The sequence below is a fragment of the Diceros bicornis genome, chromosome 19 (genome assembly GCF_020826845.1).
Source record: "Diceros bicornis minor isolate mBicDic1 chromosome 19, mDicBic1.mat.cur, whole genome shotgun sequence".
Taxonomy (NCBI): domain Eukaryota; kingdom Metazoa; phylum Chordata; class Mammalia; order Perissodactyla; family Rhinocerotidae; genus Diceros; species Diceros bicornis.
This window is the reverse complement of record NC_080758.1, coordinates 13,140,030-13,166,887: the sequence shown is the minus strand read 5'-3', so window position 1 is coordinate 13,166,887 and position 26,858 is coordinate 13,140,030. Positions and strand designations below refer to the sequence as shown.

The 26,858-nt window shown below is 52.7% G+C and overlaps 1 protein-coding gene across 3 annotated transcripts in view; it reads right to left on the bottom strand.

Annotated features, from left to right (window-relative positions):
* PREX1 (phosphatidylinositol-3,4,5-trisphosphate dependent Rac exchange factor 1) overlaps positions 1-26,858 on the bottom strand; it is a 193,435-nt gene that overhangs the window by 53,902 nt on the left and 112,675 nt on the right. For all 3 annotated transcript variants that reach the window (XM_058562512.1, XM_058562513.1, XM_058562511.1), the window contains exons 6-11: positions 25,150-25,311; positions 18,968-19,101; positions 11,892-12,010; positions 10,478-10,627; positions 8,221-8,368; positions 750-850 (exon numbers count right to left, since the gene is read on the bottom strand). In XM_058562512.1, the coding sequence (XP_058418495.1) occupies positions 750-850; positions 8,221-8,368; positions 10,478-10,627; positions 11,892-12,010; positions 18,968-19,101; positions 25,150-25,311 (814 nt within the window). The remainder of the gene's footprint in view (positions 1-749; positions 851-8,220; positions 8,369-10,477; positions 10,628-11,891; positions 12,011-18,967; positions 19,102-25,149; positions 25,312-26,858) is intronic.

The following is a 26,858-nucleotide window of genomic DNA, read 5'->3' as shown; positions in this document are numbered from 1 at the left end:
GAGTAAAAGCCACAAACCCTACGATCCCCACACAATCCTGGACCTCATCCGTAAATGCTCCCCGCTGGCCCCATGCCCTCTGACCTCATCTCCTAATGCTCCCCCTGCCCACTCCGCAGTGGCCACACTGGTCTCCTGGCTGTTCCCTGAACAAACCACTTATACTCCTGTCCTGGGGACTTTGCACTGGCTGTTCCCACTGCCTGGAACCCCGATGGCCACCGGGCTCCCGCCCTCCCTCCCTCAGGTCTGGTTCCACCGCCACCTTCTCCATGAGGCCTTCCCCACTCCCCGCCTCCTCTCCTCCCCAGCACTGGCGCCACCTGTATACACAGACTCTACTTCTCTTGTTATTATCCTCCCCTCCAACTAGAGCGTGGGCCCCGTGAGGACAGGTCCCGCTCACTGCTGTGTGGACAGTGCTCGGCACTTAACAGCAATTCAATAAATATTTTTTGCGTGACTAAAACTTACACAAATGGTTCTTGCCTTTTGTGAAAGGACAGATAGAAAATCTGATCCCCTGCCCCTAACTTTCGAGGTGTCCCTGCTTTGCCTGTGCCCCGGGTGACTGCTGGGTTTCCCAGCCCTGCGAGCAGGGTTATAAGGACGTCCACGTGCCTGGGGCCACACTGTGCCCGGGGCGGCTGCATGGAAGTACAGAAGTAGCCTCGGAGTCAGAAGCACAGCCCTGCTGGGGGCTGACCGTTCCTCCCCCTCCAGTCCACCCAGGCCTGGCCCCCACGCACCATGGTGGATAATACCGTTCTCCAGCAAGGCTTGGCCCAGGTTGACTCCTTCTTCCGTCTTGCTGATTTCGCCAATTTCCAGGAGCCAGGCAACAAACTCACTGCCAGGAACATAAGATGCGATTGAGAGGACCCTCCCAGTCCTGGGACCACATGGACCAGCACTAAGCTGGCCTGGCCACACCCACTCCCGGGAGTGACAGCCAGAACTTCCCACAGGGAAGCCAACCTGAGGACCCCACAGCCCTGGGGTTGTGCTGAGGCCTCACACTCTTCCCCGTGACCCCCATGACCGATGGCAGAAAGCGGGTGTGACCGGGTGTGACCAGGCCCTGCCTCAGGCTCACTGGGTGGGTGGGCAGGTGGATGGATGGATAGATGATGCACAGACGGATGGATGGGAGAGAGGGAGGACGGGTGGATGGACCGACAGACACATGAGTGGGTAGGTAAATGAACAGAAAGTGAGTGGATGAATGGATAACTTCACAATCAGACAAACGACTAGGTGGCTGGAAAAACTGGTAGGTAGGAGGGTGTAGGGAGCATGAGTGGATGGGTAGATGATAAGTGGAGAGAGAACTGGGTAGACGGGTGGGGGAATGGATGATGGCTGGCTGGCTGGCTGGCTGGCTGACCAGAAGCAATGAAGAAACCAACAAGCAGGAAGAAATAAGGGCCCAGAAAGACGACTGTGGAGAGTCAGGAGAGCTAATGGTGATCAAATCATGTCCTTCTCCTACCTAAAACCCTCCATTGGGCTTCCCCATTACTCTCAGAAAAAAATCCAAATTCTGCCCCCACAATGACAAGGCCCTGCGTGAACTGCCCCATCCTCACCCGTCTCATCTCCTCTCTCTCTCATTTACTTTGCTTTAGCCACACCCACCATCTTTCCCTTCTTAAAAAAAAATGCCAGACTCCTGCCTGCCTCAGGGCCTTTGCACTTGCTGTTCCTTCTACCTGGAAACACCCTTCCCAGCTCTTCAGGTAGTCCTTCCTTTCCATCCTTCAGGTCTCAGCTCAAATGTCACCTCCTCAGAAAAGCCGTCCCTGACCACCTCATCAAAAGTAGCCCCCATCCCCCCACAATCCATCACATCTCTCGGTCTGACTTCCTTTGTAGCACTTAGCACTGACTGAAGTACCGTTTGCAGCTGTATTTATGTGTTTATTGGCCATCTCCCCCGCACAGACCGTCATCTCCAGGCTGACAGGATTTCTGTCTGTCTTATTCACGGCTCCACCCCCAGCACCTGTAGAAGAGGGTCTAACGCACAGCAGGGCTCAATAATCACTTTTTTGATCAAATGAAGGAAAGAACCTTCAGACAAGAAGGAATGTTCCAGGGTGGACAGGAAGGCCTCAGGGAGAAAGCAGGCAGACCCCACGTGACTAGCCGGTTAGGGGCTGAGCCAGGCCCCGGGTCCCAGCTCTCGGGGCGCGCTGGGGCTCAGAGCAGAGCTCAGCCCACGAAGTCAGCAGGGAAAGTGGGAGCCGGGAATGGACTGCTTCCGCCACGCAGTCTGTGCTCAGTGAGAGCCGGTGGCAGCTGGCCAGCGCACAGAGCTCGCTGCTTATCGAAACCAGCTGTCTCGCCTCCAATTACAGGGCCAGAGGGGGGCAGAGCTATTTTTAGCTTCCCAGCGCTTGGCGGAGCAAAGCCTGCCGTGCGCGTAGGCAGCGGTGTGTGCCGAGGCGTCGGAGAGCCGGGCGCAGGCCGAGGGGCGTGGAGAAGAAATGGGGCTGCTGTGCGGAGTGGGACCCCAGGTGGGGAAGAAATTGTCCTGGGTCTCGTCCACCCCCAGGTCCATTCTCTACGTCCCAAAACTCAGCGGCAGGGAGAAGGCTGCCGGCAGCTGAGCGGGGGAACAGATGTCGAGTGCCCACTCTCGGAAGCCGGAGACCCGCATCCGGCTGCCCACCAGCTGTCCCACGGGGGGCCGCCTCTGGCACTGCCCAGCAGCCCTGTGGCCAGGGTGGGGAGACAGGAAATGTCCCCACAGCAGCTGCTAGGGCAGAAGGCAGCCCAGGGGACAGCAACCGTGACCCGCGTGTCTGCCCTGAGCCGAGTCCTGCTTCTTTCTGAGGAGGGTTCACAGCTTGCTGGGCAAACTGGGCCAGCCATTGTCCCTCTCTGGGCCTCAACAGGGTCCATCTGGCAAGTGGCTAACTCAGGAGCCTTCTGGATTTAGCGGGTAAACTTTTAATCATACGAAATCTTAGGCTGGGATCCAGCGTGCAAAACCGAATAAAATTAATCTCTAACGCAGGGACCTGGAACTCTGGTAAACGAGCAAAAGGGGCCAGTGGAGACTGCGGAACCAGCCAGCGCTGCGGCATCTGAAGATGGCAGCCACTCCTCGGTGCAGCAGACCGTGGCCGCCTGGGAAGACCACAGCATCTTACGACTTTTCAAGGGAAGCCGGAAATCCAGAATTTCCTGTGAAATTTCCCAACTGTGGAATGCTGATATCGAATCCAAAGTTTTCTGAAAGCACCACGTGGCCCGTGGAAAATACATGCGTGAACCGCACTGGGTCAGGGGGGCACCATTTGCCACGCCTGGGGTGCAAGGAAGGGTATTCTAAGCAGGGGATCAGCACACACAAAGGCCCTGAGTAAGAAGTTAGGAAACCAGCAATCAGCCGGTTGCTGGAGGTTGGGGGCAAAAAGCAGCAAGATCCAGTCTTCCAGAAAGAGCCGGGGACATAGAGAGGTCAGCCTGGGTTGGTGGGGAGTCTGAGACTCAGGGAACGGGGGACCAGCTGACAGCTAGCTTGTGTCCAGCATTATCCCCCCAGTAAACACGTATCTCACCTACTACGGGCACAGGGCATACACAGGTATGTCTCTGCAGCCTTCCCGAGAAGTCCTCTGAGCCGAGGCCTAAGGCACCACTCACCACCCAGTACAAGATCCCCTTTTTCTAGCCTGTCTCCTCCACAGCCTTGAGCTCCATGAGGTCAGGGACTGGGGTTCCATATCCATCCCTGTAACTCCACTGCCTGCGGTGCCTCCTGAAGACGGATGCAGCAACGTCTGACAAACTTGTTACTGATCTGCTGTTATGTGCTAATACATACTAGCACCTGTGCACACAGGTGGGCAAGGCAGCGAAGCCTCTTCCAGCTGGGAGCTTCCATTCTGGCAGACATCAATAAACGAAGGACATCTAACCTCTGTCAAGGGTGAAACCGACGGCCTTCTCCCTCCAGGAAGACCCCCCTGACTGCCCCTGCCCCAAGCTCTCTCAGCTCTGACAGTGGCCTCACACAGGGCCTGTGCCATGGTTCATCCTCATCTCACTCTTCTACTTAAACTCTTTCAATGGCTTCCCAGAGCACCTAGAATAAAATCTGAACCCCTGACCCCTTAAGACCTACCTGATTGGCCCCTGCCAACTCCTGTGGCCTTGTCTCCCACCCTCGGCCACTCCCTGGCCTCCTCACTGTTCATCACTTACTTACTCAAGGCTCATTCCAGCCCTGGAGCCTTGGCACCCGCTGTTCCCTCTGCCAGGAATGCTGTTCCCCCAGATCTTCTCATGGCTGGCTCCTGCTTGTCATCCAGATCTTGGTTAAAATGTCGCCTCCTCTGAGAGGCCCTTCCTGACCACCCAGGCTGAACTCGCACCCCATTTCGCCTCCTGACATCAACCTACTTATTTCTTTACAGCATTCATCAACTCGCTGAAGTTCCCTTCTTTATTTATATTTGTCTGTCTGTCTGTTTTCTGATTCCCCCCCTGGAGGGTCATCTCCATGAGGGCAGGGACTCCATCTGTCCTGTTTACACTGGCACAGAGTAGGGGCTCTGTGAACACTGAATGAATGGGATGGGTGGGTGGATGGTTTTGTCTCCCCAGGTCATCTGGGCAGCGGGCATCTCCTCTAGGGGATGTTCCTCCCATGATGCCCTCCACAAGAATACAGATTTTGTGTGTGTGTGTGTGTGTGTGAGGAGGACTAGCCCTGAGCTAACATCCGCGCCAATCCTCCTCTTTTTGCTGAGGAAGACTGGCTCTGGGCTAACATCCGTGCCCATCTTCCTCCTCTTTATGTGGGACGCCGCCACAGCATGGCCTGACAAGCGGTGCATCGGTGCACGCCTGGGATGGAACCTGGGCTGCCAGCAGCGGAGCATGCACTTAACCACTACGCCACAGGGCCGGCCCCAAGAATACACAGATTTTATTCCTTGTTTTTTCTCATGTGGCGTCTCCTGGTTTTGTCTCTGAGAAGAGCAGCAACAGGCCACTTCAGCCCAGCACACATTTGCATCGCCCCACTGTGCTGTGCTCGTCACCTGTGCCTCCACCATATCCTCCCACAATCCTATGAGGCACATCTTATTATCTCTCATTAGTCGATCATTTACTAGACTCAGAGAGCTTAAGAAACTTGTCCAAAGTCACACAGCTAGAAAGTAGGGGAACCAGGACTTGAGTTGAAATCTGACTCAAAGCCCAACGCTTAAAGGTTGTGAAGACAAATGAGACACTTGCTCTATTCACGGAGTTCCTCGTGTAGACGGGTGTGGAGAAAATAACTCACAGGGAAAAATGAAATGTGCTGGAATAGAGATAAAAATGGATAGATGCAGCAGAGAGTGGGGGGAGAGAGTCCTGGGTTCAAATCCCTGCCCCACCATGTGGCTGTGTGACCTGGTGCACGACCTTTCCCTCTCTGTGCCTCAGTTTCCTCAACCTTAAAATGGGGATAATGGCAGTGACGAGCCTCACAGTGTCCCACGGGGGCTAAGAGGCAAGGCCACATACCAGTGCCTGTGGCTGCCGGTTCCTTCCACCCAAGGAGACCAGGGATGCGTCCTGGAGAAGAAGACTCAGGAGCTGGCCCCTGGTGGGGAAGGAGGAGGCTCAGAGCTCTGGGGCTGGGCACAGGAGAAGAGTTTTACGAGACCGGTCTCCTGCAGGAAGTCTGGTGCCTAAGGCCCCGGTGATTACAAAACAGACTTCAGTCCTGGCCCTGCTTCAAATGGGCAGCAAAAGAAATCTCCCCTAATCCTTCCTGAGGACACAGCACCTCCACTGCAGCGCTAATCAGACAGGTTATCCCATCCGGCTGGACTAAGCTCTCCCAGGGGTCTGGCAGGAGGTGGGGAGGTCCTCCGACCCCGAGGGCCGGAAGCAAACCTTTCCTGAGAGAAAAACCTCCTTGTGCCCAGGGATTAGGGATTAGCTGATGGAGACCAGCCCACTGTCCCTTCCCCGCAGCCCGCAGGCCTCCTCTCCACACACCCTCCCAGGGAGCCTGGGGCTGGGGTCACTGACCCCTGAAGGCAATAGTGCAGCTGGAGTCCAAGGCATCTGAGCCACCCCTCGGAGGCCCAACCACTCCCCACAATCCCCTGCTGCTGCCCGGCCAACCACAGCCTCAGGCCATGACCACTCAGCTCGGCCCAGCTCCACACTCGGTCTCCAGCATCAATACCTGAATGTCTACGGGCATTTCAACTTGAACGCGTCCAAACCTGGGCCCCTGCTCCCCCGCTGTCCCCGCATCGCTCTTCACCTGGCTTCCAGGGCACCACGCTCCCCCCGAGGGCGCCTACCTCTCTACCTGCCCTCTCAGACTCCTTTGCTGGTTCCTCCTCCAAACACCGTGGCCCCAGGGCCCAGCCCCCGCCTCGTCTCTCCCCTTGCAGATTTCATTCAGTTTCATGGTTTTAAAGACTATCTGCATGCCCACATCTCCTACACTCAGCTCTCCAACCCAGAGTTTTCTCCCCGAGTCAAGATTTCATATCCAGCTAACAAGTCAACACCTCTATCCAGGTGTCTAAAAGTCTCAATGTAACCTATCCAATTAGAGCCTCTGAGCTCTACTCCCACCCCTGACACCCGCTCCTCCCTCCATCTCCTTCCCCTTGTCAGCAAGCAGCAGCTCCACCCTTCCAGGGGCTCACAATCCTTATCTCCCCTTATCTCCCTTTGTGTGTGTGTGTGTGTGTGTGTGAGAGGAAGTTTGGCCCTGAGCTAACATCCGTGCCCATCTTCCTCTATTTTGTATGTGGGACGCCGCCACAGCACGGCTTGATGAGCGGTGTGTAGGTCTGTACCCAGGATCTGAACCCGCGAACCCCAGAACTTAACCGCAGAAGTGGAGCACGAGAACTTAACCACTACACCACCGAGCCGGCCCCCTTAACTCCCTTTTTTCTCACTCCATCAGCAAATGCTGTCACCTTCAAAACGACACAGAATGCAACCACTTCCCCATCTCCACTGTGACCAGCTTACTTCAAGTCAGCTCTCACTTGGTCGGTGGCAACAGAATAACACAGTTATTCTCACTCTTTCTCCAAGGCCTCTTCAAAAGCTTTTTGGAAGTAGGTAGGATAGAAGTTAATAAATTCTAAATAAAGTTCCTGCCTCACAGGCGAAATTCTCTCCCAGTTGGACCACAAGCTTCATGAGGTCGGGAGCCCTCGGCGTCCTTCACCCTCTCAGAGTGTCGGCCACCATGTCTAGCACACAGTAGGGCCTGCAAACAGCTTGACAATTTTACGGCGGCTGTATTTCTTCCGCCTCCCCCATTCCCCCGGCCCCTCTCCCACGTGAATGAGATTTACACCCGGGTTTAAGATCCAATCCCGTCACACCTGCGCTCTGACCTCTTTGATCCTTGGTTATCAAATGGGGCAGAGGGTAAAATGGTTTATTACTAGGAAATAATGCATTTCCCAAACAGAGAAACTGGAGGCCCTAAGGACTGAAAAGCTTCCAGGACCCTCTCCCTCACCGGTAACTCAGGAAGGGAGGCCTCAGAGACACCAACCCCACCAGCCACTTGATCTCGGACTTCCAGCCCAGGTTGTGGTACCTGGTCACGGCAGCCTGAGCAGGCTAACACAAGCACCTACGTTTGCTTGTTGAGCCCTTTCAGCATCTTTGTCATCAGCTCTCTGCATTAAATACCTCTCTGTTTGAAATATCTACAGTGGCTTCTCTTTTCTTGAGGGCTAGGGCAGTGTTTTTCAATCCACAGTGGGCAACCCATTAGGAGTCTGTGAAGTCAATTTCATGGATCTTGTTCAGCATTATTTTTGAAATAAATGAAGAAATGACTTGAACAGAACAGAAAGGATAGGACAGAAAAGGAACAGAGAAGAAACAGAACAGATGTTCTCGGAGTGCATCCAGCACAGTAAGTTCTATGAAACTGCAGCTTCAATCATGTATTACATGGATGTGTGTACCACATCACAACGTAAAACTCACGTTTTCCAGCGACTTGCGGTCAAAAACATGTGCAAGACCTGCTATGACAGGGAACCCACTATCCTTCCTGACCTCCGAGGGCCGTTCCACAAGGATTTGGGGTGCTTTAGTGGCTCTGCGGGAAGGTGCAGGGCTGGGAAGAGCCAAGCGGGTGCAGATGGTCTGCCTCACCTCCAGCCTCCAGCCGAGACCTGGGGACGGAGTGGAGGCCAGGGTGGGGCCACTCACTTGCCGAGGAAGCACTTGGGGACGGTGCTCAGCTTTCTCCGGCGGTCTTTGATCAGGTTCACCTTCTTGCTCATCATCATGTGGTAAAGCTTCTCCCCCTTCTCCGCAATCATGACGTAGGCGTCCCGCTCCATGCCCAGCTTCAGGCCTGCAGAGAGGGCACGGTCAGCACTGGGGAGAGCGGCTCCTGAAAGCCTGCCCCCAGCTGCCCTCCACTACTGCTCAGCCACTGGTCATCTACAGAGCACTCACTCATGTCGGTCATGTTCTAGGCACCTGCCAGTGACCCCTCGCAAGAACCCTGTGCGTGAGGGTGGCTCATCTGCCCCATCTCACAGACGGCAAAACTGAGGCCCAGAGAAGCTAAGTCCCAGAGTAACAAGTAGTCGAGCCTATTCAACCCTCAACGTAAGGATGGGTCTCCACATTCAGAGGTGATCAGAAAGACTACTGAGATCTTCCTTCCAGCCAGGGATGAAATTCGCCCGTTTCTCTAGACAATACACACAGGACCTGACCCAGATCACAGCCCCACTTTTTCTACTTGGACTCTGTCCACTCCTGACAATAACAGCAATGACAAATAATAATAGCAAATGCTATAAGCACCTACTATATGCCACGTAATTCTCAAGAAACCTACAAGGCAAGTACTATTATCCCCATTTTACAGATGAAGAAACTGAGGCCCAGAGAAATTAAGTTCTCTGTCCAAGGTCCCCCAACTAGAAGTGGTGGAACCAGGAAATATGGCTGCAGATCTGTGCTCTGGACCACAGCATGCACCACCCCTGTAAACCCAGCCCTGAGGTCAGGGTTTGGAGAAAACACAGATACTAACGACGGAGGCAGACTCAGGTCACACCCCAAATCACATAAGCCCTGCAGGACCACAGCCCTCGATTCCAACCACAGTTACTGATGAGCCACACCCAGGCCAGGCGATGCCCCCGAACCCCACGCCCAGTCCTGACCACACCTCCAGCCCTGATCAGTTCCAGAGGTCACAAGCTTGCCCAGCCAGGGGCCAAGTTCAGTAGTTTATTTGGCCTAACGGCATTTTAATAAATTTTGATGGAATATTTAAATCAGGAAATATCACCTTGAAATCCAGATATCTAGCTTCTCTAGGAAAAACAAGTCAATGGATCTAGCCATGCTGGGCCCATATTCCTGAGAGATGATGGTGACCTGTACTCAGCTGGAAGTCAGGAGAACACAGAAGTGGATGGACTTGGCATACATGTGCAAGGCAGAGTTAAAGGGACCCGATCGACTGATTTTGGGGAGTGGGTGGAAGTCAGGGATGACACCAAGAGTTTGAATCTGAGCTCCTGGGCCAATGGAGGAGCCACTTCCTGAGGAAGGGAAGTCGAGGGGATGAGCAGTTTTGGGGCAGAAGACAGGGTGGAAATTCAGAGTTCTGATTAGACACGGTAAGTATGAGTGTCTATGACACGTCCAAGTGGCAATTTCAAGTGGGCAGGATATAGATATGGAGGAATCTGGGCCTCAGTTTCCTCCTCTGTAAAGCTGGGAGGTAGGGAGGGTTTTTAGGATCGTGTGTCAAATGTCCAAGTACGGTCAGATCCAAACCTCATGCAGCAGTATCACAACCCTTCCCAAACATACCACGGCCTCCCCTTCCCCCGCCCGGTGGTCTCTGGGCAATAGTCCAGTGCTCACTCCCAACCCCACCCAACTAGCACACCCAGCCGTGCACTACCTTACATGAGCCACCCAGAGGTGCCTGGGCCCCGAGATTCAGAACCACGGTTAATGGGCAGTCCCCAAGGACCCTCCTCCCAGAAGAGGACTCGGTGAATCTCAAACACGAAGAACCCCGGGTGAAGGAAACAGAACCACAGACGAGAAAAAGGCACGTAGGGAGCATCGTGGCTGCCAACCCTCAAGGGTGAAGGAGGCCGAGAATGCCAGGACAGCCAACCATATCAGCACAACTGTGGGCAAGTCCCGTCCCCTGGGCCTCAGTTTCCCCATCTGCCTAGTGGGCTAAGCCAGATGACCTCAGGTGATCTGAGATACCTGCTATAATACAGTCCCAGAGCCCCTGCCCCTTCAAAGACCTGCTTCTCGTAGCCCCGACCTTTCTGGAAAGGACCTATGCCCCTTCCCCAGGCACAGCCCTTGCTCTGCAGAAGTGACCGGTCTGGGCGAAGCCATCCACACCCCAGGGACCCTGGGCAAGCCCCTCGAGGCTGCCACTCATCAAGGGCCAGGGGGCCCAGCCACTCACTCTCGCGCTGCTCCCGCTCGCGGATGATGGCGTCCAGCCACTTCTGCTTCTCCTCCGCCGTCTTGGCCATGCAGACAAACCACTTGTTCTTGGCCGTGTTGTGGATCTTCCAGCCGTTGGTGACGGTGTAGCCATTGCTGTGGTAATCCGCTGGCGGCGGCAGGAGGCAAAGGTGGTGAGCATGGGCTCAGTCAGGCGACTGAACATTCCCCTCCACACGCTCGTGAGGGGGTCACGGGACCAGCCCTTCCCGCTCCGGAAAGACAGGGCGGCAGGGGCACCAACAGGATCAGGATTTGGGAGCTGAACTTTCAACCCTTCAAGTGCTCACTCCCTCTCCTGTCTACTCTCTGGTGGGCAAGGAGGACCTGCCAACAAGACCCCCCAACCCCTCCACTGCAGGGGCTATAAGCCCTCGCAGTCAGGCTCAAATGCAGGAGTGACTCAGGGGGAAACACCTGCCCGGAGCCAGGAACGCTTCCCTGCCTCCCTGCCCGTCTCATTCGAACACCTGGGCTACTTAAAACCCTAGTGCAAGCCGGACAATGCCAAGTCGTGGGGCCCTCAGGCACTGCCGGCTGGGATGCGGACTGGCAAATTCAGAATCTCTGAATCAGGCGGGCATTATCCAGAGAAGCTGAATCTGAGGGGGGGTCCACAGGTCTCGTGAGACTGCCAGAGGGGTCTATGTCTCAAAACCAAACAAGAACCCCTGCCCTAGACACACTCACGGACACAGACACACTAAGAGATCACACAAGGATGCTCGCAGCATCACTGTTCCCCAGAGCAAACAGTGGAAACAGCCCAAATGTCCACCACCAAAGGAGTGGCTGAACTGCGGACTATTCATGCAGTGGACTACTATACAGCAGCGGAAACAAACAAGCTACGAAGACCACGTGCAGAAACACGGATGAAGCTCACCAACGTGGGAGTGAGTGAAAGGGGCAAGATGCACAAGAATATACAGTATCTTCTGACCATTTAAATATATATACAACTATATATATATATATAAAGCCATTTAAATATATATAATATAACCATTTAAATAAGGCTTTAAAACAGAGAAATTTTAATTAAAATGTTTAGTAATGCATACTTAGGAGGTAAAAACATGTTTTAAAAGCAAGAAAATGATCACTGCAAAATTCGGACAGCGGTTACTTCCTGGGGGAGGAGGCGCTGTGACCAGGGAGGGGTGTGCCAGGGGCCTCTGGGGTGCCGGCAGTGTTACTTGTTAACAGAACGGCGACTCCCCAGGTGTTCACTTTATGTGCATATGTTCTAGGCACTTTTCTGTAGGTAGGTTACATTTCACAATAAAAGAAAGAATTAGTTGACTGAAACAGAGATTGTGCCACAGAGCAGGAGGGGCTGGGCTCAGGAGAGATGTGGGGTTGCGGCCCACCTGTTCCATCCTCCACGTTCTCCACCTCCATGACTTCCGTGTTGATGCGGCCCCTGAAGATGTACAGGGAGCCATTGATGGATTTGGTCCTCTTGGTGGATTTCTTGCTTCCGGTGACCCTGAAAGGCAGTGGGCAGTCAACATCCCCTATGCCCCACCTCCCAGGGCTCACCTGTCTTCACAGAGCAGAGGAAGGAAGAGTGGTAGTACAGAGCACGCTCAGGGACGGGAGGAACGCCACACGGGGTCAGGAGCATGGGATTTGGGCTGGTGGTTGGGTGACTTGAGCAAGTCACTTCTCCACTCCCAACCACAGTTCCCTCATCTGGAAAATGGGCCAATAGCCTCGCTGACCTCACAGAGCTACTTTTCAGCTAACAGAAGACACTGATGAGACACTAACGAGAAAAAATAGAAACCCATTCCTCTTGGCTAGAAAATGGGTAGAGCCCACAAGGTTTCTAAAAAACAGGTGCTTCCTGAAATATAACCAGAGTGGAAGTGAGCTTGGAGTCTGTCCATCTGTCCATCCATCCATCCATCCATCTACCCATCCATCCATCCATCCACCTACCCATCCATCCATCCATCCACCTACCCATCCATCCATCCATCCATCCATCCATCCATCCATCCACCCACCCACCCATCCACCTACCCATCCATCCATCCATCCACCCACCTACCCATCCATCCATCCATCCATCCATCCATCTACCCATCCACCCATCCACCTATCCATCCATCTAACCATCCACCCATCCAACCACATCCACCTACCCACCATTCATTCACTCACTCAGGTGAAGTCTATCACTCGCCCATTCAGTCACTCAATAAACATCTGACCAGTGCTTCCCATGGGGAGGAAACCACATTGGGACCAAGGGGAGTCATTCTCTCATGCATTCAACAAGCACTCAGAGAATACCTATTGGGTGCCAGGCACTATTCCAGGCGCTGGGGCTGCAGCAGCAAACAAAACAAAGTCTCTGAGAACTCATCTTTCAACACAGGGTGGGCAGGAGGCACACAGACAGACACTAAGCAAAGAAGTAAAACATATGCCAGAAGTGCTAGGTGTTGTGGTTAACATAAAGCAGAGAATGAATGCTCAGAGCTCGAAGGCCACTTGGTGGTGTGCATGGGCCCCCTGCTCCACCAGGTGGGTGATGCTCACACCCAGAGCCAGCTGTCTTCGTTCCTAAACCTACCTGCCTGACGCGCACCTGTCGCTGTAATTGGGTAAATTAACTATTGCATAAGCTGAGGACATACGAATGTGGAAAGAGAGTTGTCGCTCTGAAAATGAAGTTGAATGTCTCAGAAAGACCTGATAAAGTAAGTTGCTTTTGAGTTAAGAGTGAACTTATCCTCAAAGCGGAGGCCTTGACTCTATAGGAAAAGAATGTTTAACGAATGTGATGTATATGTTTTTAATTAAAATTTTTAAGGCTTATAAAAAAATAATAATGATAAAGCAGAAAAGATGGATAGGGAAGGTGGGAGAGTGTGATGTTACCTGGGGGGTGGGGGCTGGTCAGGGAAGGCCTCACTGAAGAGGCGGCATTGGAGCAAAGTCCTAAGGAAGGTGAGGGAGGAAACCAGGAGGATACCTATGGAGGCGCATTCCAGGCAGAGGAAGGCCCAGGGCACAGGCACATGGCCTGCCATGCTGCCAGGAGCAGTGAGGACGCCGGTATGGCTGGACCCTGCAGGGTCCTATGGGCCGTGGTGAACCTGGGCTTCTACTGTGCGTGTGACATGGGAGCCATGGAGGGTCTGAGCACAGCAATGACGTGATCTAAGTTTTAAAGGACTCCCTCTGGCTGCCTGGCGGGAACAGACTGTAAGCGAGACCAGTGGAAAACAGGGAGAACCAGAGAGGAGGCTGGTGCAATAATCGAGGTGAGAGAGGATGCTGGTTTGTATGTTGGTATGTATCTATATATGTACGTGTGTGCATATATATATTCTTGTAAACTTTTTATTAAAAGATAAAATCCACGCAAGAAAAAAATGCCCAAAGAAGTATATGACTGGATTAACTTTTACAAAGTGAACACACCCATATAAACATTTTTAACACCCCAAACGCCCCCCATCGTGCCCCCTTCCGGTCACTACCCCCCAATCCCGCAAGGGCAACCACTACCCTGCCGTGGGACCCCCTGAATCCCCTCTGCCTGTTTCTGAACTTCTCATCCATGGACTTGCACAGGGTGATGGGGATGGACACCTGGGTTGCTTCCAGTTTCATGCTGCTGTGAACGTTCTCGTACGTCTCTTATGAAGAACATACGTGCACATCTCTTTGAGTTATCTACCTGGGAGGTGAACTGCTGAGTTATAAGGAAGGCATACAATTGGCTTTACTAGACACTGCCAGGCTGTTTTCCAAAATAGTTGTGCCAATTCTCCCACCCACAGTTGAGCGGGAACATTCCAGTTGCTCTACATCCTCCGCAACTGGTATTTAATTTTCATTTTGGCCATTCTGGTGGGCATATAGCAATATCTCACTAAACACGTCATTCGTATTTCCCTGACGAGTAAGGAGGCTGAGCATCTTTTCACGTTTATTGGCCATCTGGTGCCTTCCTCTGTGAAATGACTGTCCCTTGAACATTTTTCTGTTGGGCTGTCTGTCTTTTTCTTAATGATTTACAGCAGGAGTTGGCAAACTTTTCTGAAAAGGGCCAGATAGTAAACATTTTTGGTTTCACAGGCCATACGGTCTCTGTCTCAACTACTCAACTTGGCCTTGTGGCATGAAAGTATCCACAGAAACACAAAAACGAATGGGTGTGGCTGTGTGCCAATAAAACTTTATTTATAAAAATAGGCAGAGGGCCACATTTGGCCTACAGGACTTCCTTATATATTCTGGATATGAGGCCTTTGTCAGTTACACGGGTTACAAAGATCTTCTCCTAGCCTATAGCTTATCTTTTTACTTTCTTCATGTCTTTTGATGAACAGTTCTTAATTTTAATGTAGTCTGATAAATCTATTTTTTCCTTTACAATTATACTTTTTTTCTACTTAAGAAATCTTTGCTTACCCCCAGATCATGAAGACAGTCTCCCATGCCTTCTTCTAGAAGCTTTATTGCTTTACTTTGCACATTTAAATCTAAGACCCATCTGAAGTTGATTTTTGGGTACTGTGTGAGGTAAAGGTCAAGACTCATTTTTTTCCCATTAGATATCAAACTGACCAAGCACCATTAATTGGACTGCATTGGCACTTTTGTTGAAATTCAAATGACCACTTACATGTGCGTCTACTTCTGGACTCGCTATTCTGTTCCATTAATCTACTTTGTTTTTACACCAATACCACATCGTCTTAATTCCTGCAGCTTTATAGTAAGCCTGGGTATCAGTAATACCTGTCCTCCAGCTTTGTCCTTCTTCAAAACTGTTTTAACTATTTTTGTGTTTCTAATGTAAATTGTACAATCATTTCTATACACATACACACAACCTCCCTCCTGGAATTTTTGTTGGAATTACATTGAGGTTCTGGCCAAAGTCTGACGACAGAATGCAAAGGACTTGCTGATGAAGTGGGTGTGGGGAAGCAGCAGACCAGAATCAAGGATAACAGGGACTCTGGCCTGAGCTCCTGGGTAAACGGTGGTGCCATTTATCGGGCACGAGGAAGACTCGGGAGGCAAAGGCTTAGAGCAGGAGTTGCAATGAAAATGAAGAGTCTTATTTTAGACATAATTTAAGTGTGAGCTGTGTGTGAGGCACCCAAGTGAAGATATATATTTATATTTCTTCTACTTTACATACCATGTGCCAGGCATTATTCTAACCACTTACTTAATCTATAAAAACCACCCTATGAAATGGGGACTACTTTTATCCCCATTTAACAGCCAGGAAAACAGAGGCTGAAATGCTGCCATGACGTGCCCAGGGCCGCACAGCTAGTAACCGGCGAGGCCTCGATGTCCTTAACCACGACCCGCTGCTGCCGCCTCCGACACTAAGCAGGCAGCTGATATGAGACTCAGCTCTTCCGGGTCTCAGTTTCCCCTTCTGAAGAAAGGAGAGGTGGGCTTTTCAAACACCCCCTTCCACTTCAGACATCCTTTGAAAGTAGAAAAGCAGAATCTTCTACTTTTGAATTAGACCAGAAGCACTGTGAGTCAGAGACCTTCCCTGACCCAGGTCCCGGACGGGCGGTGCCCTGCACGACCCAGGCCAAGACAAAACAGTCTCAGACACCTAGCAGCCACAGGCGTGTCCCATGACCACATCAGAGCCAGGCTGGGAGTTCCATCCACTGTTGCTCAATCCCCCTGGGCCCTCTCGGAGCCCAGCCCCTGGCTCCTAATCCAGAGGCAGGAATGCTGGCCGCCGGCCAGGTTCTCTCAGGAGACAGATGTCCCCTCTCCCTCCAGCCGGCCCAGCACACTTGCAGAACAGAGGCAGGAAATGGCCTTAAAAGAGCTCGAGGCAGCCACAGGGCAGGCCCTAGAAGGCCCACTCAGAGTCCAGCACAATCAGAATCAGCTGCTATGGCTCCAGCAGGTGCGACCATGTCAGCAGAGAAAGGGCTTGCCCTGGGGTGGCCGAAGGCTGAGCAAGCGTGGCCAGAGCTGGGAGCAGGTCACAGAGGCCAGAAGGGACATCCTGTTTCCGAAACCCCTAAAGCTCTGGGAAAAGTGCCTGCCTCAGACAGTCCAGGGCGGGAGGCGGGGAGGGCGGAGAGTGGACGTTGGCAATGGCCTTGGTGCTGCCAACAGAGGACTTCCAGGATGGCCCCAGTGAGAACAGGCAGGAAGCAAGGAGGAAGGAGAAGGGGGCACTGATGGTGGGATAGGAGGACATGAGACAGACCTAACAGAGCAGGCAGAAATAAAACACCAAATGAGAAACAGACTCACTGAACCGGCCCCTGGCAGACGGTCACAGAGGGAGACCGAGGCCTCTAATGAGAAGGACCACGTTCCAGAGCAGGGAGGACAGAGCAGAGGGGAAGGGGCCTGTGGCTGAAGCACCTACTATGTGCCGGCTGCTGCACCCCTGGGATCACACCGAGCAGGAACCCAACACGTGTGGAGGTGCATTAACAGCAATAATAATAGACGCTAACCCTCATTTTGTGCACTCACTACATGCCAGGCACACTTAACCCGTTTATTGTTCACAATGACTCTACGAGGTACAGACAATAACTCACCCTACTTTACAGACAAGGGAATTGAGGCAAAGTCACAGAGCTAGAGAAATGGCTGAACAGGGATTCAACTGTAAGCAGCTTGGCTCTAAACCAAACACTACTGTTTGAAGAAGGGGTTTATCATCCCCATTTTACAGAAGACAAAACTGAGGCTCAGAGAGTCAGGCTAGAGGAGGAAGACTGCGAGAAGCCCACACAGGTGCACGGAACGCCCATCATTCGCCCTGTGATAAGGCTCCTCATCACAACCTTAGGAGGCCAGCAGAAACAGACAAGGAAAATGAGGCTCAGAGACAGCAAGTGGCACGCCCAGAACCACAGAGGAAGTTGGAGGTAATGCTGACAGTAGGGCCCTGGGCCTGGAACTCCCCTCAACCCTAGCTTTTGTTAAATAAAGGAATAAAGAAGCCTCTGGAAAGTCATTGTTTCATCCCAAAGACAAAGTAACAGGAAGGAGAATTCAAAAATGGCTGAGTTGGTCAGTAGAGACCATCCTCTATCTGCTGAACAAAAAAACTGGAAGACAGGAATCTCTCAGCCCACCAGGCTCCCCACCCACTTATCCAACATCCACTCACGCCCCGACCCCTCCAACCACCTGCCCACCTCTCCATCGCCTAACTTCCCCTCTCTCCAATCATCCATCCATCCATCCACCAACTCAGTCACCCGATTATCCAACCTTCCATACCACAGCCCAACTGACCCGGTAACTATCAACCAACCACCCATCCATCAACACACCATCCAACTGACCATCTATCCACTAATCTCCAAACATCCATCACTCACCCCTCCCTCCCAATTTTATGACCATCCAACCATCCATCCATCTACCCGTGCACTCAACAAACCAGATGTCAAGGCCCCAACTCACTACTCATCTAAACACACCTCTGCCAGCTCATCATGTCTTCGTATCTGTTTCTCCAACTACTCGAACATCCATATGTTCCCCCAACTTTCTATCCCTTCATCCAGCCATCTCCTAAACCTCCAACCATTCAACCATTCACGCATTCACTTACTCACTCATCCAGCCACAAATCAACTCATACATCCAACCACAATCTCTCCCTCCCTGCCTCCCTTCATCTACCATGTACTGATCTCCAAAACCTCCAACTACCCATCTATCCCTCCTCCCATTTGCCCACACCTCCCATCATTCACACTTCCAATCATACACACATCTGTGTCTGTCTACCACTCATCTACCCATCCACTCACTCCTAGACTCTACAAAGTGCAAGAAGGTACAGAGAAAGAGGCAAAGACGAGGAAGATACTATCGTTACCCTCAGAGAGCTTAACAGTAGAAGAGGCTCCTCCCCTCAAACCCTCTCCCTTTGGGATCACTGGATATTGGTGCCACAAAGAATCTGCAAACTTCCATGACAGTCTCGACCTACACTGTCCAATATGGCAGCCACAGCCATAGGTGGCTACCGAGCACTGAAAACGTGGCTGGTACAAATTGAGATGTGCTGTAGGTGTAAGATACACACCCGATTTTGAAGACTTAGTGTAAAAAAAACGCAAAATATCTCTTTAATAATTTTTAAAAGTTGATTACACATTGAAATGATAATATTTGGGGATATATTGGGATAAATAAAATATACTATTAAAATTCACTTCACCTCTTTTTTTTTTAATGTGGCTACTAGGAAATCTTAAACAACATACGTGGCTCGCATTACAGTTCTACTGGACAGTGCTGATCCACAAAAAACCCTTCAACTCAGAAGGGAAAAGGGAGGCCTGAGAGGGAGGTGACAAGCCTAAGGTGTCACCATGAGAAACTGTCGGAGTTCCACCAGCCCCAGTCTCCTGGCAGACGCGGCAGCCCCGCCCCCAGCCTCCCACCAACTCACCTGGATTTCCGCTTGCAATAGACAAGGAGGTTGTCGAAGAGGAAGAAGGCCCGCTCCTGGATGTTCCCCGCGGAGATTTTTAGCAAAGTCCCCTGCAGGAGGAGCTGGGTGCAGATGTCCGTGAGGTTGGAGCCCTGGGAGAGCGACGGGGGGCACAGTGAACGGGCTGGCAAATCCAGGAGAGCACCGAGGGAGATCCCCTCCCATCCCAGAGGCAGAACCCACCCCTGCCCCCCTCACACCCTAAATGCACCACTGCACGAAAATCTGTCAGCAGACAGAAAACCAATGCGATCCGATCAATGGCTTCCACCCGCTGAGTGTGCCAGAGCACCGCTGGGAAGAACACGGGGAGATGACCACCTCACAGAAGGGGCCTCGGGGCTCAAGGAGGTGACATGACACCAGCTCACACGGCATCTGGTTTTGTTTTGGTTCTGCTCTTGTTTGGGCTTTAGGTGGGTTTTTTGTTGTCTGGGTTTTTTGCCTACCCCTTCCTCCTTATTAATTTATGTCCTGACTTGTTCTTCTGTCTCCCCCAAGAGAACACCATGTCCTGAAGGACAGGAAGCACTGCTAAGCATTTATCAAGCGTCTGCCACCGTATTCCCAGCACCGACCACCCTCTCTGGCACACAGTAGGTGCTCAATGAATGCCTGAGACCAGGTGATGAACACAGTGTGAGCACCATCAGGGGCAGGACTCTGAGAGCACCCACTCCAGCCAAGGATGTGAGGATACACAGGAACGGTTCCCAAACTCTACTCGGTCATTGATGCTAAGTGACGGGGGTGGCTAAGACGCTAAGTGTGCATGAAGTTTGCTGGACACCCTTGAGGTTCAGGGAGGTGTGGTCAGGAAAGGCACGGGGGAGGAGTGAGGCGGCCTGGGAGGACGGAGAAGAGCAAGAGGCTGAGGGTGGAGGTGGGGAAGGTCCCTGCTGGGAGGGGTCCTCAGAGCTGGCGACCACACAGGGGGCACCAAGGCAGGGGCAGAGAGATCCCAACGTGCTAAGAGAGAAGAAGCTGCAAAGAGACCTTGGAGGGCACAGAACACCAGCTAAGGCAGCCCCTGGGTGTCCCCCGAATCCGTCACAGGAACGGAGTTTTAGCTGGCACCTGGTGCCCAAGCACAGATTCCATTTCCCAGCATCCCTTGCATCAGGCGTGGTCATGACTAAATTATGGCCTGTGTGCCTCACTTCCACATCATTTCTTGATAGAAAATTGCCCCCTCTCCTCGTCCTCCCTTCCCTCTTGCCACAGGCTGGAAGACGACCACAGAGCTTGACACCCTGTAGCAGGAGGTGAAGCGAGGAGCGGGAAGGCACCCGGGTCCCCATGCCAGCCTGCACTGCTGAGGAGAAATAAACTTTCATCTCATTTAAGCCACCATCTCTCTCTCTTACAGCAGCCAACCACGTACTTTAACTAATACATCAAGATAAGGATGGAGGCCCCATCAACAGGTGGGCAATGGGGTGCCCTGACATTTAGGCCCCAGGGCTATTACGCAAAAGCAGTGTTTTAGGAGAGATTCGTTTGACAGCGAAGGGAAGACAAGTGGTGCTGTCTCTGCCTGGAAATGAACTGGGGGAGGAAAGAGCGAGAACTGCTCACAGAATCTCCTTCCCCAAACTCTCAACATCCAGAACCAACGAGGAGTTCACACCCCAGTGAGATCTGCTGACCCAAATGTTTCTGAGACCCCATACGGGCAACCGGTTCTGGCAACTCAGAAATCAGGCGGCCTGCTAACTGCCCACCCCAGTTCCCTCGGCTGCCGTCAAAGCTGGCTTGCTCCGTGCCCACAGCCAGCTGGGTGCAGCAGATCCATTCGTCCAACAGTGCAGAGACCCCTCTGGGACCCACCTGGGGTCCTGGGAAACCAGCTTCTTTGTAGTCAAGAGCTGTGCAGCCCAGGACAGGAGCACACACCCGTGCACAGATATTACAGCCTGGACGCTCGCACGCCGCAGCCAGCGGATTCCCGCAGCACAGCGACCCAGGGAGGCGGTGAGCCTGCTGCACCAGGGCTCGGAGCGCCCATGACAGACGAAGAGCCCCTTGGACCCCCAATATGACCCCCTGGACGATGAGGCTTTCAATGGCCCACAGGCCACATCAGAGCAGACGGCAGTTCGGCAGTTCCTCGAGACCACGTGTCCCCGTCTCCTCCCCTCGCCTCAATCAAGCCCACCCGCCAGCCCTTCCAGGCTCCAAAGGGGGATTTTAGCTGCTCGTATATGAACCTAGTACCCGGCCGGGCTGCAGGGCCCAGAGCCCTGAGGTCACACAGGCCTAGATCGGACCCTTCTGCCACGGGGACCGCAGAGAGGAAGCACGCTAGCCTGGGAAGCTGCCTCTCCAGCCTCGGCCAAGGACCACCCAGCAAACTGAAAATGAAACACCAGGGACTCAGCGGGGGATGCCCTCCCATCCCGCCCTGCTGAGACGCCCCGCGGGCCCTGGGTATCCCTGGATCCTTGACCCCAGGTCGGGGTGGTGCGAAGGATCAGATCACAGGGAGGAGGCTGAGCTCCAAGCTCAGGGCTGGAGACCTGGAGACGGCCTGCAGACTCGGCCTGCAGACTCGATGGGATGAAGTAGCCTTCAGAGAAGAGGAGAAAAGCTGACGCCCACACAGGGCCCACCACACGCAGCTACTGTTCTAAGTATCTCATACAAACGCAGCTCGCTTCTATTCCTAGATCTTTTGTTTCCTAACCATTTTATGTTTCCCCCTCCTGTTTCCTTCTGTCTCCTCGCGGGTGACTGAGTAGCTGAGGGCCTCTTAGACCAGGGCTCCCAGAGCCAGCGAGAGGGGTGGCCCTACTGATTTCTTATTAAGAACACGCACTTTTTTTAATGACTCTGAGCTCACGTAAAAGCCCGTGGGACTTCATCTGCATGTCCCCTCTGCAGGAGGTCAGCCCACACCGGATACGAGCTCTAGCCAAGGCTGCCTGATGCTTTTTCATCTAAAAGACCTAACGTTTACTGAGCGTTGACTCTGAGCCAGGAAGGAATGCACTGTGCCAGGTGCCCCCCACACACACAGCCCCCGAGGCCTCACGTGACCCAGGAGGGGGTCCTGCCATCATCCAGACTTTCAGATGAGGAAACTGAGGCAACGGAACCCCCCCGCGCAGAGGGAGCCGGCTCGCTCACTCACTTGCGCGTATTGCGACAGACAGGTATTTCCTTGTGCTCAGCAAAATGGATTTATGGATTAACTTATCTGGTTTTGACTAAACCAGTCTCCCGACTCAAAGGGACAAGCGGCTTACAAAGGATCAGGCCAAACAACCACGGATCAGAGATCAAACTAAAGACGCAGAGCACAACCACACAGCAAGCAAGTGGCCAAGGAAAGACTCCTCCTCCAAAGCCGAGGCCCGCGCCAGCCGTATTGCAAGAGATGACAGCCATGGAATCAGAGTGGCAAGACGTCAGACAAAAAGATCAGAAGTTACCAAGAAGAGCTTCAGAAACAAAGATCTGCAACCACGATCACTCACTCTGAAGTACACCCTACGTCATACCGTCCCCTGGGGCTGTGACTGCCCATAGCATGAAGCCACTGCAAGTAGCTTCACCGTTAAACATTATTTTTTCTAGCTAGAATGTATTATTTTCCCAAGTCACCTTGAGGATCAACCTGTATTTAAAAACTTTTCTACTGCGTGGAAAACCATCTCACATTTTCCAAAGAACATTTGTATTCCACACCTTATCCTCCGAATGACAGCAGGAGACAACTTCAGAGACATTATTACTAAAACTAGACAAGTAGGGGGAAATGAGCCCCGGGGAGCAGAACAAACTTGCCTGAGGCAGGGAAGTCTGTATGTTGTAGGGCTGGGCCTCAGAGCCAGGTCCCTGTGCCTCAGTTTCCCCGTCTGTAAAATGGGGATCATAACAGCACCTCTCTTCGAATGCTGGAAACATGGAACAGGTGCTTGGTAATTGCCAGTGTTTCTTATTCTGGGTCACTTTATTTCCCACTGCGCCCAGAAACAGTGATCGAAATAAGGGCCATTCTCAAATTGTAGCTTTTTCAGGGTCAAAAAGGACCCCAAAGACCCTTAGTTCCTATTTCCCTGGGCCCTGACCGGAAGGAGGCATCTGGAAACTGCTTCTGCTCGGGCTGCCAAACTGCTTGCTCAATACCCTCTCCACAGGGGCCCACGTGAGAAATTTCTTTTCCAGCTGGTTGCCAGAAAACCCTCCGCCTTCCACAACTACCGTTCTTCTTCCTTTTTGGACAATGAAAGTTAAGTAACTTAGGGGTCCTGTCCTTTTAACTTTGGTGGCCGGGAAGCTCAAAGCCCGAACAGGCAGATGCTCCAACATGTCCACTCCATCCGCTCTTTAGGTTGGCACGTTTGCTGAAAGCGGCCGTGTGACCCACTTCCGGCCAACGAGATCAAAGCGGAAGTCGCTCTGGGGCTCCTGGGAAATGTCCTCCTCCCCCAGGGAGGGGAGCTCCCCCACACTGCCCTGCGTGCCCATCTCCTCCTGCCATGGACACAGGACGCCTGGAGCTGCTGCCGTCGTGGAACCATGAGGGGACGGCCACAAGGACTGCAAGCAACTGATCGGAGCTCTGGCATCACGAGGGTGAAATCAGAGTCCGCAGGGCACACATCCTAACTGATACACTTGAGTATCGGGCAATTTTCAGTCGCAGGGAACAGAAACCAAGCTACGTATTTTAAGCAGAAAGAAATGAGGGGCTTACTCAATCACTGGAGGGGCTCGAGGAGCCAGGAATCCAGGCCGAGGCTCCCAGAAAACCAAGGACACTGCAGCACAGGCCCTCCAGGGAGCCCCTGCCTCTGCCCCCGTTGAGGAAAGAGAATCAGACCACCAGCTGATGTGACGCTCCAGGAAAACGCCGCCCGGGCTGCAGCCAGGCCCTGGGAAGCTGCGGCCTCAACTGGCAGCTACAGAACCATCCTTCCTGCTAGATACGCACCACCAGCAACACAGCGGATGCCCCGTGCCCTGACTCTTGACACCCAGAAGCTGGAACCCGAGCCCGCTACTAATGTTACCACGGAAAGCCAGACACGACCACGGCTGCGCTTTCCTGCAAAAACAGCACAAGGGTGGCCTCCGTCCCACCCCCGCCTTCCAAATCTCCAGCAGCTGGATCTGATCTTGGCTAATCACATCCCAAACCTGGGTGACAAGGAAGCCTGAGAAATGCAGCTCCTTGTCCTCCAGCCTCAGCTGGCAGGGAGGCCGAGCAGAAAGAGGGTGGGTCCTCGGCAAGCAGTAATCCTGAATACCCACTCCTCCCTGTGTTCCCTCCGCTCTGCAGCCAGGCCCTCAAGCTCGCAGCAATACGGTCACATTTAGGATTCGCCAACACATGGAAAGGAAGTGGAAATCCCAAACACAGCAAGTGCCAAAAGATCAAAAAGGTCTAAGGCAGATGATTCAGAGAACAGTCTGTGTCTAAGACCCTTTCATCTTCATTCTGAATCTCCCATCCCAGCTGTATTTACTTGGATATGAATTTTTTTATTTATTCAGATTTTCCCATTTCCTTCTACAGATTTGTAGGAGAGCTCTAATAATTTAAGGAAGATGGGGAGGTTTAAGCAAACAAATTACACACCATCAGAAGATCTCAAGAATCCCATTTCCTAATAATCATGCTGACAGTAATATCAATATCTACCCTTTATTGAGTACCTACTATGTGCCAGGTATAGATGAGGAAACTCAAGTTCAGAGAAGTTAAGATATTTGTCTGAAGTCTCCCAACCAGGGAGTGTCAAAGCCAGAATTCTGTCCTGGAGTGGACCCTTCAACACGACCCTTCACTTTGGCATCAAGAGTTCAAAGGCCTGTGGACACCCGGCAGATAAGGCAACATGTGAAGAAAAATGGTTGGGGAATGGTGGGGACTGAGGAAAACTGGAGGCTCTAGTGGCTGTCGCATGGAAAATGAAGACCCAGTGTCACCGATTTTTCAAGAGAAATTTGAAATCTAGAATTTTATGTGGACTTAATTGGAAAATAATTAAACAATTTTTTTACAAGCACCATGGAGGCCAAACAAAACACACTGCAGGCCGCATCTGGTGCCCAGACAGCAGTCTGTCCCCACAGCTGTGTCCCCCAGGGCCTGTCTCCAGCCCGGAATGCCCCTCCTGCCCCAGACGCACCTCCCAGCCCTCGATGTGGGACTGCAGCTGCTCCAGGGCCTCCAGCTTCTCCATCTGCCGCTTGGTCTCGTTGATGTTGGAGCAGACGGTCTTCATGGCCTGCAGGGCGCTCTGCACGGCGGGGTGGTCCGGGTGCTTGCCGGGAGTCCTCTTGGCCAGCTCCTGGGGCAGAGGCGAGGGCAGGAGTGAGAGATATCGACCCAGAGGGGACCAAACACAGCCTCCGGTCACCCGGCTCTGAGCCACTTCTCAGCTCAGCTACATACAAACTGTGTGATCTGGGGCTGGGGAACATCATTCATTCATTCATTCATTCAATAAATGTCCCCTGAGCACTCCTCCACGGCAGGCAGTATTCTAGGGTCTGCGGATAAATTTGTTAATAAAACAGAAAAAATCCTCACCTGAGGGATATGACATTCCAGTAAAGGAGATGGGCCAAAATAAAGAAAAACCAAGAATATATAACACAATATCAGGCGGTGACAAATACTATGAAGACAAATCAGAATGAGGGGCTGGAAGGTCTTGGCAAAGGAGGTGGTTCTTTCAAACAGGGAGGTCGGGGAAGGCCCCTCTGAGGAGGTGACATTTGAACAGACTCTGCATAAAGCGAGGGAGGGAGTTCTGCAAAGATCTGGGGAAGGGCGTGCCTGGTAGAGGGAACAGCCAATGCAAAGGGTCAGAGGTGGGAGCACGAGTGGTGTGTAACAGGAAACAGTGAGGAGGGGGTGTGGCTGGAGCAGAGTAAACGAGAGAGAGAAAAAGAAAAAAGAGAGAGAGATGGGTAGGTGAGGGAGGTGGCCACAGATACTGCCCCTTCCCACCCCAGTTTTCTGTAAATGGGTATAAACAGTACCCCGCCTTCACAGGGACATGGACGGCGCGTATGCAGTGGCCAGCGGGGCAGGCTCTCCACCCAGGAAACCTCTCCCACCATTTCTCACTCGTCTCAGCCTCACCGCAAGCACAGGCCAGAACATTCTAAAGGTCAGGCCAGTCTTAATCAAAGGGCCTCAGCCACATGGTAAGTGTGATAAGAGAGGAACTGAGAAGGGAGGGACTAGCTGGGCCTCAAGACGTCAGGGATGGTTTTCAGGCCGAATCACTCAACCGACAGCACCGTGCCAGCAGAGAGAAGCGTCTTCAGTTATCTGACCAGACACGCCCAGCGGCTCCAGTGTCTCTCCATCTCTCTGCTCCCTCGGAAATCACAGACGTGACGCTCTGGTTCCGAGTACACCACACGTGGGTTCCAGGGCTGGCTCTGCCCCCGGGTAGCTTGGTGACCTGGAGCTAGTCACCCTCCATGCCCAGCCTCAGTTTCACCATCTGAAAACCAGCGATGATGAGGATGCTGGCAGTGAAGACGGCAGCAGTCAACTGAGCCCACACTCTGTGCTCGTGAGGGAGGCTCCACTATTATCCCACTTAACAGATGAGGAGACTGAGGCACACGGAGATGGCCCAGGGCCTCCAAGGAAGAGGAGGAATCTAAAACTAGATCTGAACCCGGCCATCTGGTCCTGCTCACAGTCATGGTGAGGGGTAAATCAGATACTGCAGAAAAAGCACCTCCATGGCGAAGTACGTACTCAGTAAGCACTCAATCTGTGTAGCCATCATCACTCTTGCTGTCGTGTGACAATATGTGTCACCTGGGACTGCGAGAGGCCATCTGCCATGCCAGGGTGCTGTTCTCAGCACTC